Here is a 15,493-nt window from a genome sequence, read left to right as displayed (position 1 = left end):
GTGATGTGAGTAAGGGCTGAGTTGCTAATGATTTATATGTGAGGTAAGCTGGTTTGAGGGAGGAAATCTATGGATCTAGTCATTTTCCTTGGTGGTAAGCTTTCAGGGAGGGGTGAAAAGATTGATCTTTCTGGGGACTTTTCTAGTACCAGGAAGATATCCCATAGATGGGACCTCCAAAGACACACATTTAATTTTTAGGCCTGTTTTTCCTATTATGAGATATGAGTTTTTTCACTGATGGGGATGATGCTTACCTGAGAAGAAATTGTGAAAGTTGTTGTAGTACAGAGATGTGGCTTAAGCTTTTAAGTGTTTTTCAAGGTTTTTCCCCTGAGCTTCCTACTTCAGATAGCCTACTTACATGATACTAATATGTGATGTGAGGCTAACAACTTACTAAATACCTGCAAGCCAGATCAGTGTCTCTTTTCTCTGTATTTCCATGGAAATCAAGGGACCCATAGCTACTGCAGGTTAGGGTGGGTGGTGTGAGATTGGGGGAAGTGTGGTAAGACACATTTTGGTATCAGTAAAATGTTTACATATTAAAATATTCAGTTCCAACATTCTATTCTATCTAGTTAGGCAAACCCTTAGTTAGGCTTTTCCTGGTTCCGAGCCTATGTAACTTATTTTCTCTCCCTAGTTCCAGCCGTTTAACTTTAGCTTGCAGGTTGAGCATCATCTTAACCTCTAAAAAATCTTACATGTAGGAGGAAGAAACTAAAGAGCTCTATTTCAACACTTAGCAACATCAGGCCCTACCCTGACCTAAACCTTTATTCTTACATTTAGGGTATTGTCTTGTCCCGTATACCCACTTCCTGCATTTTGAACCCATCAGGTTAACTGAGACATGTCTTGGTGTAACATCCCCAGTTCATCTACCCCTGAGGCTGTCCTTAATTCCTCCCATTGTCACATTTTGGTTTAATTAAATACTGGAATCCCTCAAACCCTTGCATGGTACCTGAGGCCCTATGGGATACTGGTAGATTTTGTTAGTGTCAAATACTTAATTGTCAGATTCTCCAAATATCCCTTGCTCCTATATTTTCCATCCCAGCCTACTACATACCCATTAAGGCATTGTTTTATCTCATGTTGGACCCACTCCCATCCAGAGGCCTACTCTTTGCTAGTTCCCATACTTTCTGCCAACCCTGTTATGGCCAGGTCTGGATTTTTTTGTGTTCCCACCCAAAGCCTGTATCTTTTAGCAAGCTGGAACTATAGGACCAACATAGATTTTCTAGTTTCTGATAGATTTATGTCACAATTTGTACACTGTCATGTCTATAGATATTTGTATCATTAGTACTTTTTGGCCATTACATGCCTATTGGATATTTTTCATAAATTGCAAAAGAATATTTTATGACTTAGCACCAAATTGAATGTGCCTAATTGTAAGTTTGTAAACTAGGTTGTGCTAACTTGTATTTTTTCTTTATCCAAATAGTAATTTACTACTCTTGTCCCATTTGTAATTCTGTGGAAGTTTTCAGAATTGTAAATAAATGCTTGTGGATTGAAACTTGGTTAGACTATGACTGTCCCAGGTACGTTAAAGCTAGTGATGTTTTACTCATTCACTCATTCATTCATTCAATAATTCTGACCTTCCAGACTCAGTTAACCCAGCTCAAATGGTTGTGAAGATTACTCACAGTGTATGTAAGATACTTTCAGAAATTAGAAACTGAAAAGTAAAACTAACAAAAAACATTTGTTATTATAAATAACAATGGAATTTAGTATGCTATTATACCTTCAGACCTACTATAGGACATGCCGTTCTTTGCTGTTCCACTTGTGGCAGGATTCATAGTTTTTCTAACAGGTGCAGATCCCTATGCCTGATACTGTGAGGAAATGTTATACTTAAGCTCTACTCTTATCTCTCTCAGGCATTTTTTGGTGTTGTCTAAAATGTAAATACATACTGTCAACCTCCAGCTTGATACCAGGCTCATAATAGAAACCCAATAAATGTTTCACTGTGAGTGGAGTATAAGTTGATAGAATATTTTTGGAGGTTGATCAGGTAGATTAGATTGTTTGAAAAACTTTCAATATTTTAAGTTTGCATCTCTTTCATTCCAGAAATTCTATGTCTAGAAATTTATATATAGCTATACACATGTATAAAGAGGTTCACATTGCAGCCTATCTGTAACAGAGGACACAAACAAAAACAAACAAAATGCCCCAAAACTGAAAACAACCAAAAGTCCATCAATATTGGACTGGCCATGTAAATTATGTAATGTGACGCAGCTATTAAAGAGAATGGAATGGATGTACGCAAAAATTGACTGGGAGAATCACTATCCAAGACAGATGGTAGACTATGTATAGTACGCTGCTCTTGTATAAAATACAGGATCTCCATTAGGTAGAAATACTTACATACAAGATACAACAAGTGTGAATGTAAGCATTTGGGAAATATCTGAAAGAACCACACAAGATACTGGGAGAGTGGCACAACTTTCCATGTCCCATATGATTGGAATTCTGAAGGGTACACACACGAACTAATGGACCTCTGCTACCATCTTCCGGCTAAGGAGGGAATTGCACGCGTCAGACTCCTCTTTACCAATGAAGCGTCTCAGTCGGCCGGTGTGAGGACGTCATCTGGACTGGCGGTGGCGCATGCGCAGTAGTAGATGGTCAGCGAGCTGCGTGGGCTTGTGCCCAGGCGCTTGTGTTTCGCGGCCTTGTGCTGGCACCGGGGGCGCCGGGTTGGCGACTTTGGCAGTCCTGGCGTTGGGTGGGCGGCATCGTGCCCGTGGGCGCTGGGGTCAGCGTCGCGGCTTTTCCGGACGTTCGTCGGCCAGGAGGAAGGGCAGAAAGCACATCTCGGAAAGGTAATACGCCTTGGCCCCTGGGCGTTGCCGTTGGCGCTCAGAACCCCTGGGTCTGGGCTTCGTCTCCTGTGCTGTCTCCTGTGACTGTTGCTCCCGCGCGCTGCCCCGTCCGCGCTGTGCTAGGGGGTACTGGTCGTCTCACGGATCAGTTCCCAGTAGGTGAAAGGGACAGTGTGTGATGTTCTGATTTCCCCCCCATCGTTTTAAATGGGATGCTCTGGCCATTGCTCCTCGGGTAAAATGCAGAGGGACTGCTTTTTAAGATGGGACTTTCAGTGTTGGGGACCCTCCTTAATTACCAGGATGGAATCCCCTTCAATTCCTCAAGCTGTGTTGTTTTGGCACAGAAAATGTGAGTAAGAGGAACTGGAACTAAGTTTGAGTGAAAAAAATGCACCGGTACCGCCGAATTTTCCATCGAACAGTTGATTTGTGTTGCCCCTCGGAATTATAAAGGGCGTACTGTTGCTTCCTAACCGGTGTCATTTGAGAGATCTACCTCTGTACGTTCAAATGATTAATTTTGAGACTTTGCTCATGTGTGCGGTAAACGCTTTAATTCCCTAAGATCTTCCTTTCCTCCATCTCATACCCCATTAACCCGCTTCAGTTTATCTCCTGAATTTCTTCTGAATCTGTCAACTCTTCCTCAACATTCTAATACTGAACTTGCCTGTCTGTTGCAATTAGGTCCTAACTAGTGTCTATATATCTTGTTTCCTTCTAATCCATTCTTCACAAAAGAAACCGTAAAAACAAGTTGGAACATTGCTCATAAACATCGCTCAAAAACATTGTTTTGAGAATAGAAAACAAACCGTTGGCCTTTAAGACTGTGCGTGGTCTAGAATCCTCTCTGCTTCTATGACCCCACCTTGTGCCACTTTTGCCCTCACTTTTTATGCTTTAGATTCACTGAATTAACCTTAGTTCTAACTCATCTTACAGAAGTCAGTTCAGATATTATTTTTCACTGTGATTCCTAGCATTAAGGAATTTTATTATCAGGTTTTGTATGAGGACTGAAAATAAACTGTGAAGTGGAAGAATTGAGTTTAAACTATTTCAGTCAACACGCAGGTATTAATGATACCTTAGTAGTCAGCACCGGGCTAGGTTTTATCAGGGATACAGAAGTTCTGGCCAGCTCTGGTTTTAGATATCCCTTATTTGTGGAGACCTTTGCATTGTTTTGTTGCCTTTTATCTGTTTTCAAGATGGGACAACAGGAACAAGGGAAGTATAGGTTATTACTAGGTGGGGTTGAATAAGTGGAGCAGCAAAATGCAAAGCAGAAAGAAGAGGGACCTACCCTACAGGGATATGATTTCCATTTTCACGGCACATCCATCCTATGCAGGGAGACAGCCTAACATAAATTTGCCTAACAAAAAATATATTAACAGGTGGGAAGACTATCTCCCAGTTGAACAGCCGATGCCTGGGACTCGTTTCCTTACTTTCAAAGTTCCTTTAAAAAAGGTAAGCAAAAGTTAATACCGTATGCTTCCAGAAATCTGAATTCACCATATAGCGACCTGGCTCTCAACCCTGTCATACTCCATTTTCCTTTTTTGTAGCAAATACTTTTTAATACCTCCTTTACTATCCAGAAATGGAATTCATAGATGAATACAACCTACTTTTGTACTTAATTAAACAACAACAACAACAATGTACTGCCCTAACTATAAATAAAGAATAAAGTAATTTATAAGAAAGTAATATGTATCTCAGTATGTAAATGTTTGGGGATGACCATACTAGAAATATAGAAATAGTCAGTTACTTGTACCATGAATGCAATAAACTATGGATTTTGAATGATAATGATGTGTCAGTGTTGGTTCATGAATTCTAACAAATGAAGCACACTGGTGTGGCATGTTGATCATGGGGAAGGCTGTGTGGGATGAAGGAGAGAGGGTATAAGTGGGAACTGTGAACTTTTTGCTCACTTTTGCTGTGAATCTCAAACTGCTCTAAAACTAGTCTATTAATTTAAAAAAAACTGTGTGTTGCTGACACTTGAATAACCAAACAGATCCATCGAACAGAGTACATAAATAAGCCAACTACATAAAAGAATATTTAGCAGTGAAAACCATCCTTCATATATGTAGATATTCAAGACGTATTTATTTTTGTGTCTATTTTCAGGCACTCTGCTTGGAGCTGACAGTACAGTGGTAGGCAAAATTGATGTGGTCCCTGCCTTCTGGGAGTTTACAGTCTGGTTAGGAGACCAACATGAAATAAACAAACATAGAAATAAATATATAGAAGTGAGCTTATTTTCTTCCTTCTAATCTCTCTGGAAGAAAGGATTGTAATATCGCTTGTAAATTCCAGAGGAAGAAACTTTACTTTGAATCTCATATGTTAGCATCACAGGGTTTGTATAAATGGATAATACAATAAAGGATTTTAAACACATGTGCTTTCTTATTTTATTCTTTCTGACACAGTTTTGAAAAGAATCTTGCTCCAGAAGAATGATTTTCCCTCTTGGACCTTTTTTAACAAACTCCAAGAACAGAATGAAGAACTTGGGCTGATTATTGACTTAACATATACTCGCCGCTTTTATAAGCCAGAGGTAAATGGAACCCGTAATTGAAAATGACCTTCTTTCTGATACTGTAATAATTGATAGTAATTCAGTAGTTATCATCTTATGCTAAGGTGAATCCTGGCCTTCTTTCATGGGTTCAAAAAGGGAAGCTAGTGGTTTCCGTAAATACACATTTGTAATTGCTGTTTCAAAATGAGCTTAAAGATATGAATTGAACTATAGTATTTGGCAGTAGGCTCTAGATATGCTGAAGAAATTCTATAAGCTTCCATGTTCTATATTTTGAAATTGAAGTAAACTTTTAGTAAGAATAGTAGTAGCCTAAAAGGAAAGAAAGGTATGTCCATTATATCTTTAGCACTTATTTTAAGCAGTTGCCTGAGCGTGTTTAAGCATCAGGGTAAAAGACACTTGTTCTCTAATTTTTATGCTTCCTTTTCCTAATGCCTTCTGATATAGTACAGAAACCCATATATTCTCTTGGCCCATGTAGGACATACCAGTGCAAAAGAATTATCCTTCTTCTGACCTGTTCCATGGCCTTGGGAGACAGTAACACCTAATGTTTGTTAAGATTTGTGTAGCAGTTTGCCATTTAGAAAGTTCTTTCATATCCATTGACTTTGTTAATCTTCACAACAATCCTTTGCTGCTGAAGTGGAAGTAGTACTGATACCTCCTACTGAGGGCTTACTCTGCACTAAGCTCAGAGGATAGACAACTACAATTACTAATTTTACAAATGATGAAACTGACTCTCGGACAAGGAAGAATTGAAATTTCAACTCAAGTTATTCCTGTTTTTTTACTGTGGTAAAATATAGATAAATCATATTTATTTTCACCATTTATAAATATGCAGTTCAGTGGCATTAAATACAGTCACAGTGTTGTGTAACTATCACCACTGTCTGTAACCAAAACTTTTTCATCATCCTCAACAAAAACTCTGTAAGCATCAAACAGTAACAACCCCATTTTCCCTCCCACCAACCCTTGGTAACCTCTATTCTATTTTCTGTCTCTATGAATTTGCCTATTCTAGGTACCTCGTGTAAGTGGAATCTACCACATTTATCCTTCTATGTCTGGCTTATTTCACTAAACCTAGTGTTTTCAAGGTTCATCCATGTTATAGCATGTAACAAAATGCCATTCCTTTTTTGGCTTAATAAATCCCACTGTGTGTATATAGACCATAGTTTGTTATTCAACGGTTGATTGACACTTGGTTGTTTTCCACCTTGTAGGTATTGTGAATCATGCTGCTGTGGTCATTGGTGTACAGATATTTGTTCAAATCCCTGCTTTCAGTTCTGTTAGATGTGCAGCGTAGGTAGTAGCGGAGTTGTTGGATCATACGGTAGCTCTACGCTTAACCTTTGAGAAAGTGCCAGACTGTTTTCTACAGTGTCGTCTTGTTTTTAAACAATTATCACAAATTTTAAGCATATAGAAAAGTATAAAAATACTGTGAGTGTTCCTTGTATACCCATGAACTCATCCAGCTTTAATATTTCCCAACTGATGGCTGTCATGTTTTATCTATACCCCCACGTGTTTCACCCCATTCCATATTATCTTGAAGCAGCTCCAAGACAACATGTAATAACACCTATACATTTTTTTAAATTAATTAATTAATTACTTTTTTTTTGGCTGTGTTGAGTCTTCGTTTCTGTGCGAGGGCTTTCTCTAGTGGCGGCAAGTGGGGGCCACTCTTCATCGCGGTGCACGGGCCTCTCACTGTCGCGGCCTCTCTTGTTGTGGAGCACAGGCTCCAGATGCGCAGGCTCAGTAGTTGTGACTCACGGCCCTAGTTGCTCCGCAGCGTGTGGGATCTTCCCAGACTAGGGTTCGAACCTGTGTTCCCTGCATTGGCAGGCAGATTCTCAACCACTGCGCCACCAGGGAAGCCCCACCCATACAATTTTGGTGTGTATATTTAAAATATAGGACTTTTATTCCTTAATATCATTTTTTAATAGTAAACACCCAGTGAGTGCTCAAATTTGCAGTTGTCTCCTAAATGTCATAAAAAATTGTTTATAAGAATTTTGAATTAGATGCAAATAAGGTCCGTACTTTGCCATTGATTTTTAGGTCTCTGAAGTCTTGTTTAATCTATAGGTTCTCCCTCCATGTCTCTCTCACTTTTTTTTTCCTCCATGAATTTTATTTTTAAAGAAACCAGGTAATTTGTCCCATCTAGATTTTGATGATTACAGTCCATGTGTTGTTAACATATTCTTCAATCCTTTTATTTCCTGTAAATTGGTAGTTGATCAGAATGAAGCTTGCATGTTTTGTTTTGGCAAGACAGTTTCATAGGTGATGATGTGTTCTTCCATGGAGACATATAATTGTCTCTTTCTGTGATATTAGCAGTCACTGATGATTCATACCTACATCCATTAATTCAGTTGAGGCTTCAAAAAATGGTGAATTCTGTTGTTCTTTTTTTCACTTATTAGCTGGATATATTTGTATGAGGAGAAGATTCCCCTCATCAACTATTTGGTTGCCCAGTTATAGAGGCATGATTCTCTTCTTATATTTAAGAGTTTTCAAACTAATGAGTTGATTCACAAATATCCTCCAGTGGTGACCAGTTTTGTAAAATTTTATTTATTCCTATCACCGTGGACTCCATTACAGTTATTATTCTAACTGAGGCCCTATCTTTGGCCAGTTGGAGCTTCTCAGTGACTCCTGAGTACTTTTAACATGACATCAGTTGTTTCTAGACTTTTTCAGTGGTCAGAGCTAGGAAATATATTTGTTTTTAATATTTTTAAAATTTGTCATAGGTTCAGACTGCTACTTTCCATTTAAATTCAGAACTAGAGAATTTTCACTTATCCTTTTCTGTCTTCTATTGATAGTCTACTTTCTCCCACCCCAAGAATACCAGTTCTCAACAATGCCTGAAATTGCCTCTGTTTCCTAATTCGAATCCAAGTTCTTCTGACTCTATTCTACTACTCTCCTTAAATCACAGCCTCTTTATGGCCCTTGAAATGTAAGATAGAACATAAATGTAAGTAGAACTGTTTATATCATTTTGAGTTACATAACCATTCGTTCACATAGATTTGCTTTTCCTTTTGCATGCCTGGTAACTGTCCATTCTGCAGTTTTAATGAAAATGAAGTGATAATTACTGGTTAAAGCAGCTTTGGAAAAAATGGCTCTTATCAGAATGACTGACATACTAAGTTTAATGTACTCTCTTGGTTTATATTCTGCCTTCTCTAATTTTTTATTCTTTCCCTGCAAAGGAAATAATACATATTGTCATGGTTTTGCCTTATAGGACTTACCAGAAACTATTCCTTATTTAAAAATTTGTACAATTGGGCATCAGGTGCCAGATGACGACACTAGTGTTAAATTCCAGTGGGAATTTATATGAGTTTCTGAAAGAAAATAAAGATAATGGTGAGTTGTTTTTGTTTTTGTTTTCCTTTACCTGAACTTTGGTATGCATTTTGAGTGGGGTTGGGGATTTTGAACATTTTTAATAGTTCTGACATTAGGCCTGTTATGTTTGGTAACATTAAGGTGGAAATGTCAGATGGTGCTAATAGAGTACGGTGCTTTTCCTGTTTATTGTCACTAACAATTTAGTTTAGTTTGGAAAGTGATTTTTGTGAGAAATATGAACTGAACTAGCTTACTTATCTCTTTTTTAAAAATTTGAATGGAAAATACATAAAAAATGAAAATGTTCTTTTGTCCTATTTATTGGTTGCGAGCTGGAAGAAAACGTTAAGACTCTCAGGTTCTTAGCGTATATAAAAGAGAAAACTAAAAGCAAGGGTTCGGAGTGAGACAGATCCCTAGAAGCAAAACAGAACAAGTGGACCAGAAGAGCGGCTTCCTCATCATATGTGTTTAAGATATTTTTGCTGCTTTTACACTTTGGGTGCAGGTGAGGAAGAACACTACCACGTCTTATTCTTATCTTCAGACAGGAAGAACTTAAAAGGCTGGTGTTTTCTTGTTTCTGCTTTAAGATCTACTCTGTTGATAGTAGGTCTTAATAGCGTGTGAATTTTAAGGATCCACTTGCCTTTTTCTAGCATCTAACTATCAGAAGGAACATGGTGTTTGCCATGTTTTAAGACTGAGGAATCTTTTGTCTTTGGAACACCACTGACCCCCATGAGAAAGTGTTCATTTTGTCCTCTTTCTAAATTTAGCCTGAGGAGTGTGCACTTTATTAAATAAATCTAACAGACAGTAAATATTCCGTGTATATATAAAATGATGCACATATTTACATAAAACAGGGAGTAGGGGAGAATGAATAGAGATGGAGGCGGGAAGATAGGGGATAGGAGGTGAGAGAGCGAGGGAGAGACTGGAATTTCAAGATGACTTTTCATTCTATAACCTGGTTGCTTAATGCAGGTACTAGCTCTTAAATATCTTCAGCCCTATTCACAGATCTTCCCTGTACTCTAGCTTTAAAACTTGAGAGGCTTGGCCTTGCCTGTGATAACCAGGGTGTCTAGAAAGGGGGCAAATGATCCAATTTGTGTAAACTGTAGTCACAGAAATGTTACCTGTTAAGATGTTAGGGTGCAGCTGCCGGCCTACTCGCTTCCTCCAGGCTCCTTTGTGTGTGTTCTATCTGTTCTGCGTGGGCTAGAAGATCCTTACAAGTGCATGAGAACACGTTTGTAAACCTTGATTGTTCACATGTTATACCAAGTGTAGTCCAGTGCATATGCTGACTCCTCTGTGGGTCTTCTGCATGTAGTGGGCTAACTTCACCATGCTCTCTGCCATTGCAGTCTCAGGACCTTAGTTATGATCCATTGGTGACTTTCCTCTGCTATAAGCCCCTCCCACTGATGTCAGGCTCACTGATAATGAGGAGGAGACTATACTATCCACTCCCTAGAATTGGTAGAGACTCAGAAAATAAATTGTTTCAGTAAACACCGAGAGGCTTATAGGTTTGTTGTTAGGGCACGGGGATACAGAGGTGAGTAGAAGTCTTTGTTCAGTAGCAACTTACAGTTATCTAGGAAGATAAACATGTAGTGACTATAAGTGGGTTAATTATGATAAAAGAATCAAGTGCAGCAGGATGTTGAGTGATGATTAGTGATGTTGAGCAGCTTTTCATGTGCCTCTTGGCCATCTGTATGTGTTCTTTGTAGAAATGTCTGTTTAGGTCTTCTGCCCATTTTTTGATTGGGTTGTTTGTTTTTTTAATAATGAGCTGCATGACCTATTTATATATTTTGGAGATTAATCCATTGTCTGTTGATTTGTTTGCAAATATTTTCTCCCATCCTGAGGGTTGTCTTTTCGTCCTGTTTATACTTTCCTTTGCTGTGCAAAAGCTTTTAAGTTTCATTAGGTCCCATTTGTTTATTTTTTTTAAGGCTGCATTGTTCCTTTGCTCACTGATGAACATATAAAAGTCTGAAGTTTTTGATATTATAAAACATCAAAGTAATGAACATTGCTGTGTGAACACCTTTGAATGTATATGCTTTGTCTCAGTTAACTTCACTCAGAATGGAACTTCTGCATCAAAGAGTTGATGCCCTTATGCTTTTTGTGGATGTTGCTACACTGTACCAACTTATGGTTGTTCATGCAGGAAATACTTATTGAGCATGTGTTATGTTTAAGCACTGTGCTGGGTGCTAGCAAAAAGACTTGTGAAATTTTGTGAGTGAAAAGACTTGACCTGCCCTTTGTGAATTCTAACAGTCCAGAGAGGGAATAGATATTCAAGAATCATACACTGCATGTAGAATTACATCTCTGACAAGTGCCAAGAGAGGAACATGGTACCATGAGAGCATATTTTAGGGAGGATTTGATCTCATCATGGAGACTAGAGAAGGTTTATTTAGGGATGTTTCAGCTGATATCTGAAGGATGAGTAGGTATTAAGCAGATAGGGACACTGTAGAGAGATTTCTGAGCATAAGGAATATCAAAAGACCCTATAAGAGGAAAGCATATGGTGTGTTGGAGGAACTGGCCAGGAAGGTGGGGCTGTTGGGGGAGCATGTGATTATAATGGAGCTACAAGTATGGGTAGGAGCTCGATCGTGCAGGCTTATGTTTAAGGTTTCAGACTTTAATAGAAAACCATTGAACTTTGTTTGTTGAAGGTGAGTGCATGGAACATACCCAATTGCATTTTCAACCTATCATTTTGCTACCGAGTAGAGAATAGACTGCAGGGAGAAAGAGTGGAAGCGAGGAAACAAGTTAGGAGACTTTTGTAGAAATTGGGCATAATGGTGGCTTGGACCAGGGTATGGTGGTCATTTTGGTGGAAAGATGTAGACAGATTCTAGAGGTATGTAGGCAGTATCCTTGTTAGCACTGGTGGTGGGTTGAGGATGAGGGTGAGGGAGAAATAGCTGTCAGTGATGGTGATTCCTAAGTCTCTGGCTCCTATGGTTGGTTAGATAGGGTTTTTTAGATATGATGATAATATTTGTCCTGATTTGTCTTTAGTTATTTGTTGGTTCTTGATGAATACTCTGTCATATTAAGTCTCCTGTTTTTAGCGTACAGAGCATTTTCACCCAAACTGACTGTTGCACGTTATCAGATAACTTTTTAACATCTGCCAGTTTGGTCCTGTATTTTATTCTCTTTCATTTATTAATTAAGTTTTTGTATCAATGTAAATAATTATATTAATAAATTTTCTAAAGTTGCGTTATCCTTGCATCCTTGGAATAATGCCTTTTTGTGGTCCTGGTGTATATCATTCTTTAATAATTATTGATTAGATGTGCTGATATTTTCTTAGGATTTTTATATCTGTATTTGTAAAGGGAAATTGGACCTTTTTTGCGAAACCTTGATTTTCTTTTCTTTTTATTTACAAATGACTCGAATTTTGTTGTTTTGTAGATATTTGATTGATGTAGAAGGCATTTGGCCAGATGATGCAATTGGATGTAAGTAGAAGGGTTGTCACTACTTTTCCCTTTTTATAAAATTTGAAGGTAGAAGTGTAGGGGAATTTCTCAAATTTTGGACAAAGAGAAAAGTTTGTAATTCATTTGTTCTGACATAAGGTAATGTTTTACCAAAAGTTTTCAAAGGGATGTATCTGGAAATAGCGAGATATAACAGCCTGAATAGTCAGTGGATTTCAGCATTTTTTTTCTTTTTTAAATTTATTTAATTAATTACTTTATTTTTGATATTATATCTACTGCACCACCAAGGAAGTCCCTTTTTCTTCCTTCCTTCCTTTCTTTAAAGCTCCAAGTCATTTAAAATATATGACTTCGTACTAAAAATCTCCAGTTCATATAGCCAAGGGGTTTATAACTTCTCCTCTAAAAGTTATATTCCTGGGACTTCCCTGGTGGTCCAGTGGTTAAGACTCTGCGCTTCCAATGCAGCAGGCGTGGGTTCAATCCCTAGTTGGGGAGCTAAGATCCCAAATGCTGCGCAGCCAAAGAAATTTTTTTTAAAAGTTATATTCCTGTATTATTGAATTTAGTGGTTTAGATTTTCTTTTAATGTTTAGAAGATTTCAATTTATTTACCAGGAACAAACAAAACATAATGTAAAAATAGTTTTCCGGAAACTATTTCCATCATTCTCTTCTTCCCTTTCTCCTGCAGACTGGTGTTTTATCCTTGCAAGTTCTCCGTCATTCCATAAGAGAGCTGCTCTTCTTCTGGTTTCATAACAGATGGTGAACAGTGTTAAAATATCCAGTTTACCTAAATTTCTAGAGTACACTTCAGGGAGCGAATGATGGGGTGGGATGTTGGGGCAGAGTGAGAGATACAGACTCTGGCGAGACTGAGAGTCATTCACAAAAATTACTGGGCTGTGGTGAGGGGAGAACAAAAATAAATCAGGTTCCTGCTGGTGGACAGGAAGCCAAAATGAAGAAGAATGGTGCGTAGCCGGGCAATGTAATTAGACCCATAAGTGCTGTGTCTTCTGATAGTAATTATGAACAGAAACCAACTAATAATTACAAATAACATGTAGGTGACCAATCCTTGAGAGCTGAGGCAGAGAGAAGGAAAGATGGCATTATACCTTGTCTCTGGTTCATTGAGTTTCCCAGGCTGGTTGGTGACCAATCTTGGGTGAAATCATAACTAAATCATTTTTGCTAAGGTGATCAGCTTTCGTGGGGTCGTTTCCCTGAACTCTGTACAATGATAAAGCCCACTGGTTTATGCCTCCTGGAAAAGAGTTATTTCAAAACAGTATAAGTGAAGCATTGATGAAACAGCCATGAGGAACACGTTTCCACATGGCCTCGCACCTCCTTTTCAAAGTGCTTTAAAACTTTTTTCATCCAAAAATCAATAAAAGAAAAGGATTGGGATCAAATCCCATACAGAGGTAGTGTAAGCAAAAAGAGAATAAGGAGCAGAATAGCATCTCTTCAGACAATAAAATCAAGTTGGAAAAGACAGGTCCACAAAACAGATCAAAACTGTAACCTATTATTTCAAAGTGGGCTAAAAGATGTTAGGAAAAACAGTGGAAAAGGTGAAAGAACATGGATCAAGGAGGGAATGGGAAGTTACTGTTTAATGGCTCTAGAGTCTCTGTTTGGGATGGTGAAAAAGTTCTGGAAAAGGTAAATGCTGATAAATGCCACCTATGGGTGTTTGGTTTTAGTTGATCTTCTTCCATGAAAGGGTTTGGAGAGATTCAGAAACTATGCTGCTGCCTCCATCTTTCTGAGGTCCTGCTCAATCTTTAGACATAATTATTTTGAATTTGAATAGTGGTGATGGTCGCACAGCATTGTGAGTGTATTTAATGTCACTTAATTGTATACTTGAAAATGGTTGAAATACTAAATTTTGTTTTATGTATATTTTACCATAATTAAAAAAAAAAGATGAAGGAACTGCATAAACCAGAATATTAGGTAAGATGATAGAACTCAGGACAGAATTCAAAATAAAAGAAAAAAAATTCAGAAATGAGGACTAAATTTAAAATAATACAAGAGTGGGGACTTCCTTGGTTGTCCAGTGGTTAAGAATCTGCCTTCCAATGCAGGGGATGCAGGTTCGATCCCTGGCTGAGGAACTGAGATCCCCCATGCCGCAGGCCAACTAAGCCCGCATGCCGCAACTACTGAGCCCACGTGCTGTGGAGCCCACGCCCCACAACTAGAGAGCCCACGAGCTGCGAGGGAGAGCCCCCGCGCTGCAACGAAGAGCCCACATGCTGCAACTAATACCTGACACCGCCAAAAGTAAATCATTTAAATAAAATCATACGAGTGAATGAACATAATGCCTTAAGAGAAACAAACAGGAAAAGGAAAAATTTGTTTGAAGATAAAAAGGATTTTAGAGAAATGGAAAACATAAAAGATAGGCAAAAACGAGCCAGGACAGCTCTGAGAAAAGTAATATAAATATGTATAAAATCTGTTATACCATAAAAGTGACATTTCAAATCATTGGGACAGATTAGTCAATAAATTGTGATACATACATGTTGAGGTATAAATAGTTCTCTGGAAGGATCCACAGCATGGCAAAAGCAGATGTCTCTGAGGAGGGAAATGTGTGGCTGGGGCACGTGGGGAAAAGGGTGACTTTTCGTTGAATGCCCTTGTGGACCTTTTCTAATGTTCTGTCATGTGAATTTATTACCTCTGAAGTTCGCCTGAGTTCAAACCCCAGTTCCCCCAGTTGCTAGCTCTTAATCTTGGGCAAACTCTTCACACTCTCCAAGCCTCTTTATCTGTGAAATAAGGTCAGTAACTTAGCCTGGTGCTGCCTGGCACAGAATAAACTGTCAATAAATGGAGATTATTAGTGTAAAAAACCCAAATGCCCATGAATGGATGAATGGATTTTTAAAATGTGGTGTATTTGTGAAATATTATACAGTCATAAAAAGGAATGAAGTACTGACACATGCTACGACATGGACGAACTTGAAAACATTATGCTAAGTGAAAGAAGCCACACACAGTGGTACCATTTGTATTATGTCATGAAATGTCCAGAAAAGGCAAAACCATAGCAACAGAAAGGAAAT

The 15,493-nt window shown here is 38.4% G+C and overlaps 2 protein-coding genes across 2 annotated transcripts in view; both read left to right on the top strand.

The window, feature by feature from the left end:
* Positions 1 to 2,664: 2,664 nt before the first annotated feature.
* LOC132531924 (RNA/RNP complex-1-interacting phosphatase-like) lies at positions 2,665 to 5,088 on the top strand. Its single transcript, XM_060170021.1, has 3 exons — positions 2,665 to 2,879; positions 4,286 to 4,361; positions 5,040 to 5,088. The coding sequence occupies exons 1-3, from the start codon at positions 2,665 to 2,667 to the stop codon at positions 5,070 to 5,072; spliced, it is 324 nt and encodes a 107-aa protein (XP_060026004.1). The 3' UTR covers positions 5,073 to 5,088.
* Positions 5,089 to 14,501: 9,413 nt separating this feature from the next.
* LOC132531528 (ATP synthase subunit d, mitochondrial-like) overlaps positions 14,502 to 15,493 on the top strand; it is a 34,484-nt gene continuing 33,492 nt past the window's right edge. Inside the window, exon 1 of the mRNA XM_060169376.1 lies at positions 14,502 to 14,696. Coding sequence (XP_060025359.1) covers positions 14,666 to 14,696 — 31 coding nt within the window. The 5' untranslated portion in view covers positions 14,502 to 14,665. The remainder of the gene's footprint in view (positions 14,697 to 15,493) is intronic.

Source organism: Lagenorhynchus albirostris, chromosome 13 (genome assembly GCF_949774975.1).
Source record: "Lagenorhynchus albirostris chromosome 13, mLagAlb1.1, whole genome shotgun sequence".
Taxonomy (NCBI): domain Eukaryota; kingdom Metazoa; phylum Chordata; class Mammalia; order Artiodactyla; family Delphinidae; genus Lagenorhynchus; species Lagenorhynchus albirostris.
Note: the sequence above shows the minus strand (reverse complement) of the source record. Positions and strands in the feature narration are given on the sequence as shown.

Excerpts from the sequence above, each read along its gene's own strand:
- LOC132531924 (XM_060170021.1), top strand. The coding sequence starts at position 2,665 with ATGCGCAGTAGTAGATGGTCAGCGAGCTGCGTGGGCTTGTGCCCAGGC. Across the intron at positions 2,880-4,285 it reads AGAAAGCACATCTCGGAAAG|GTGGGAAGACTATCTCCCAG; the intron begins GTAATACGCCTT and ends ATATATTAACAG. Across the intron at positions 4,362-5,039 it reads TCAAAGTTCCTTTAAAAAAG|GCACTCTGCTTGGAGCTGAC; the intron begins GTAAGCAAAAGT and ends GTCTATTTTCAG.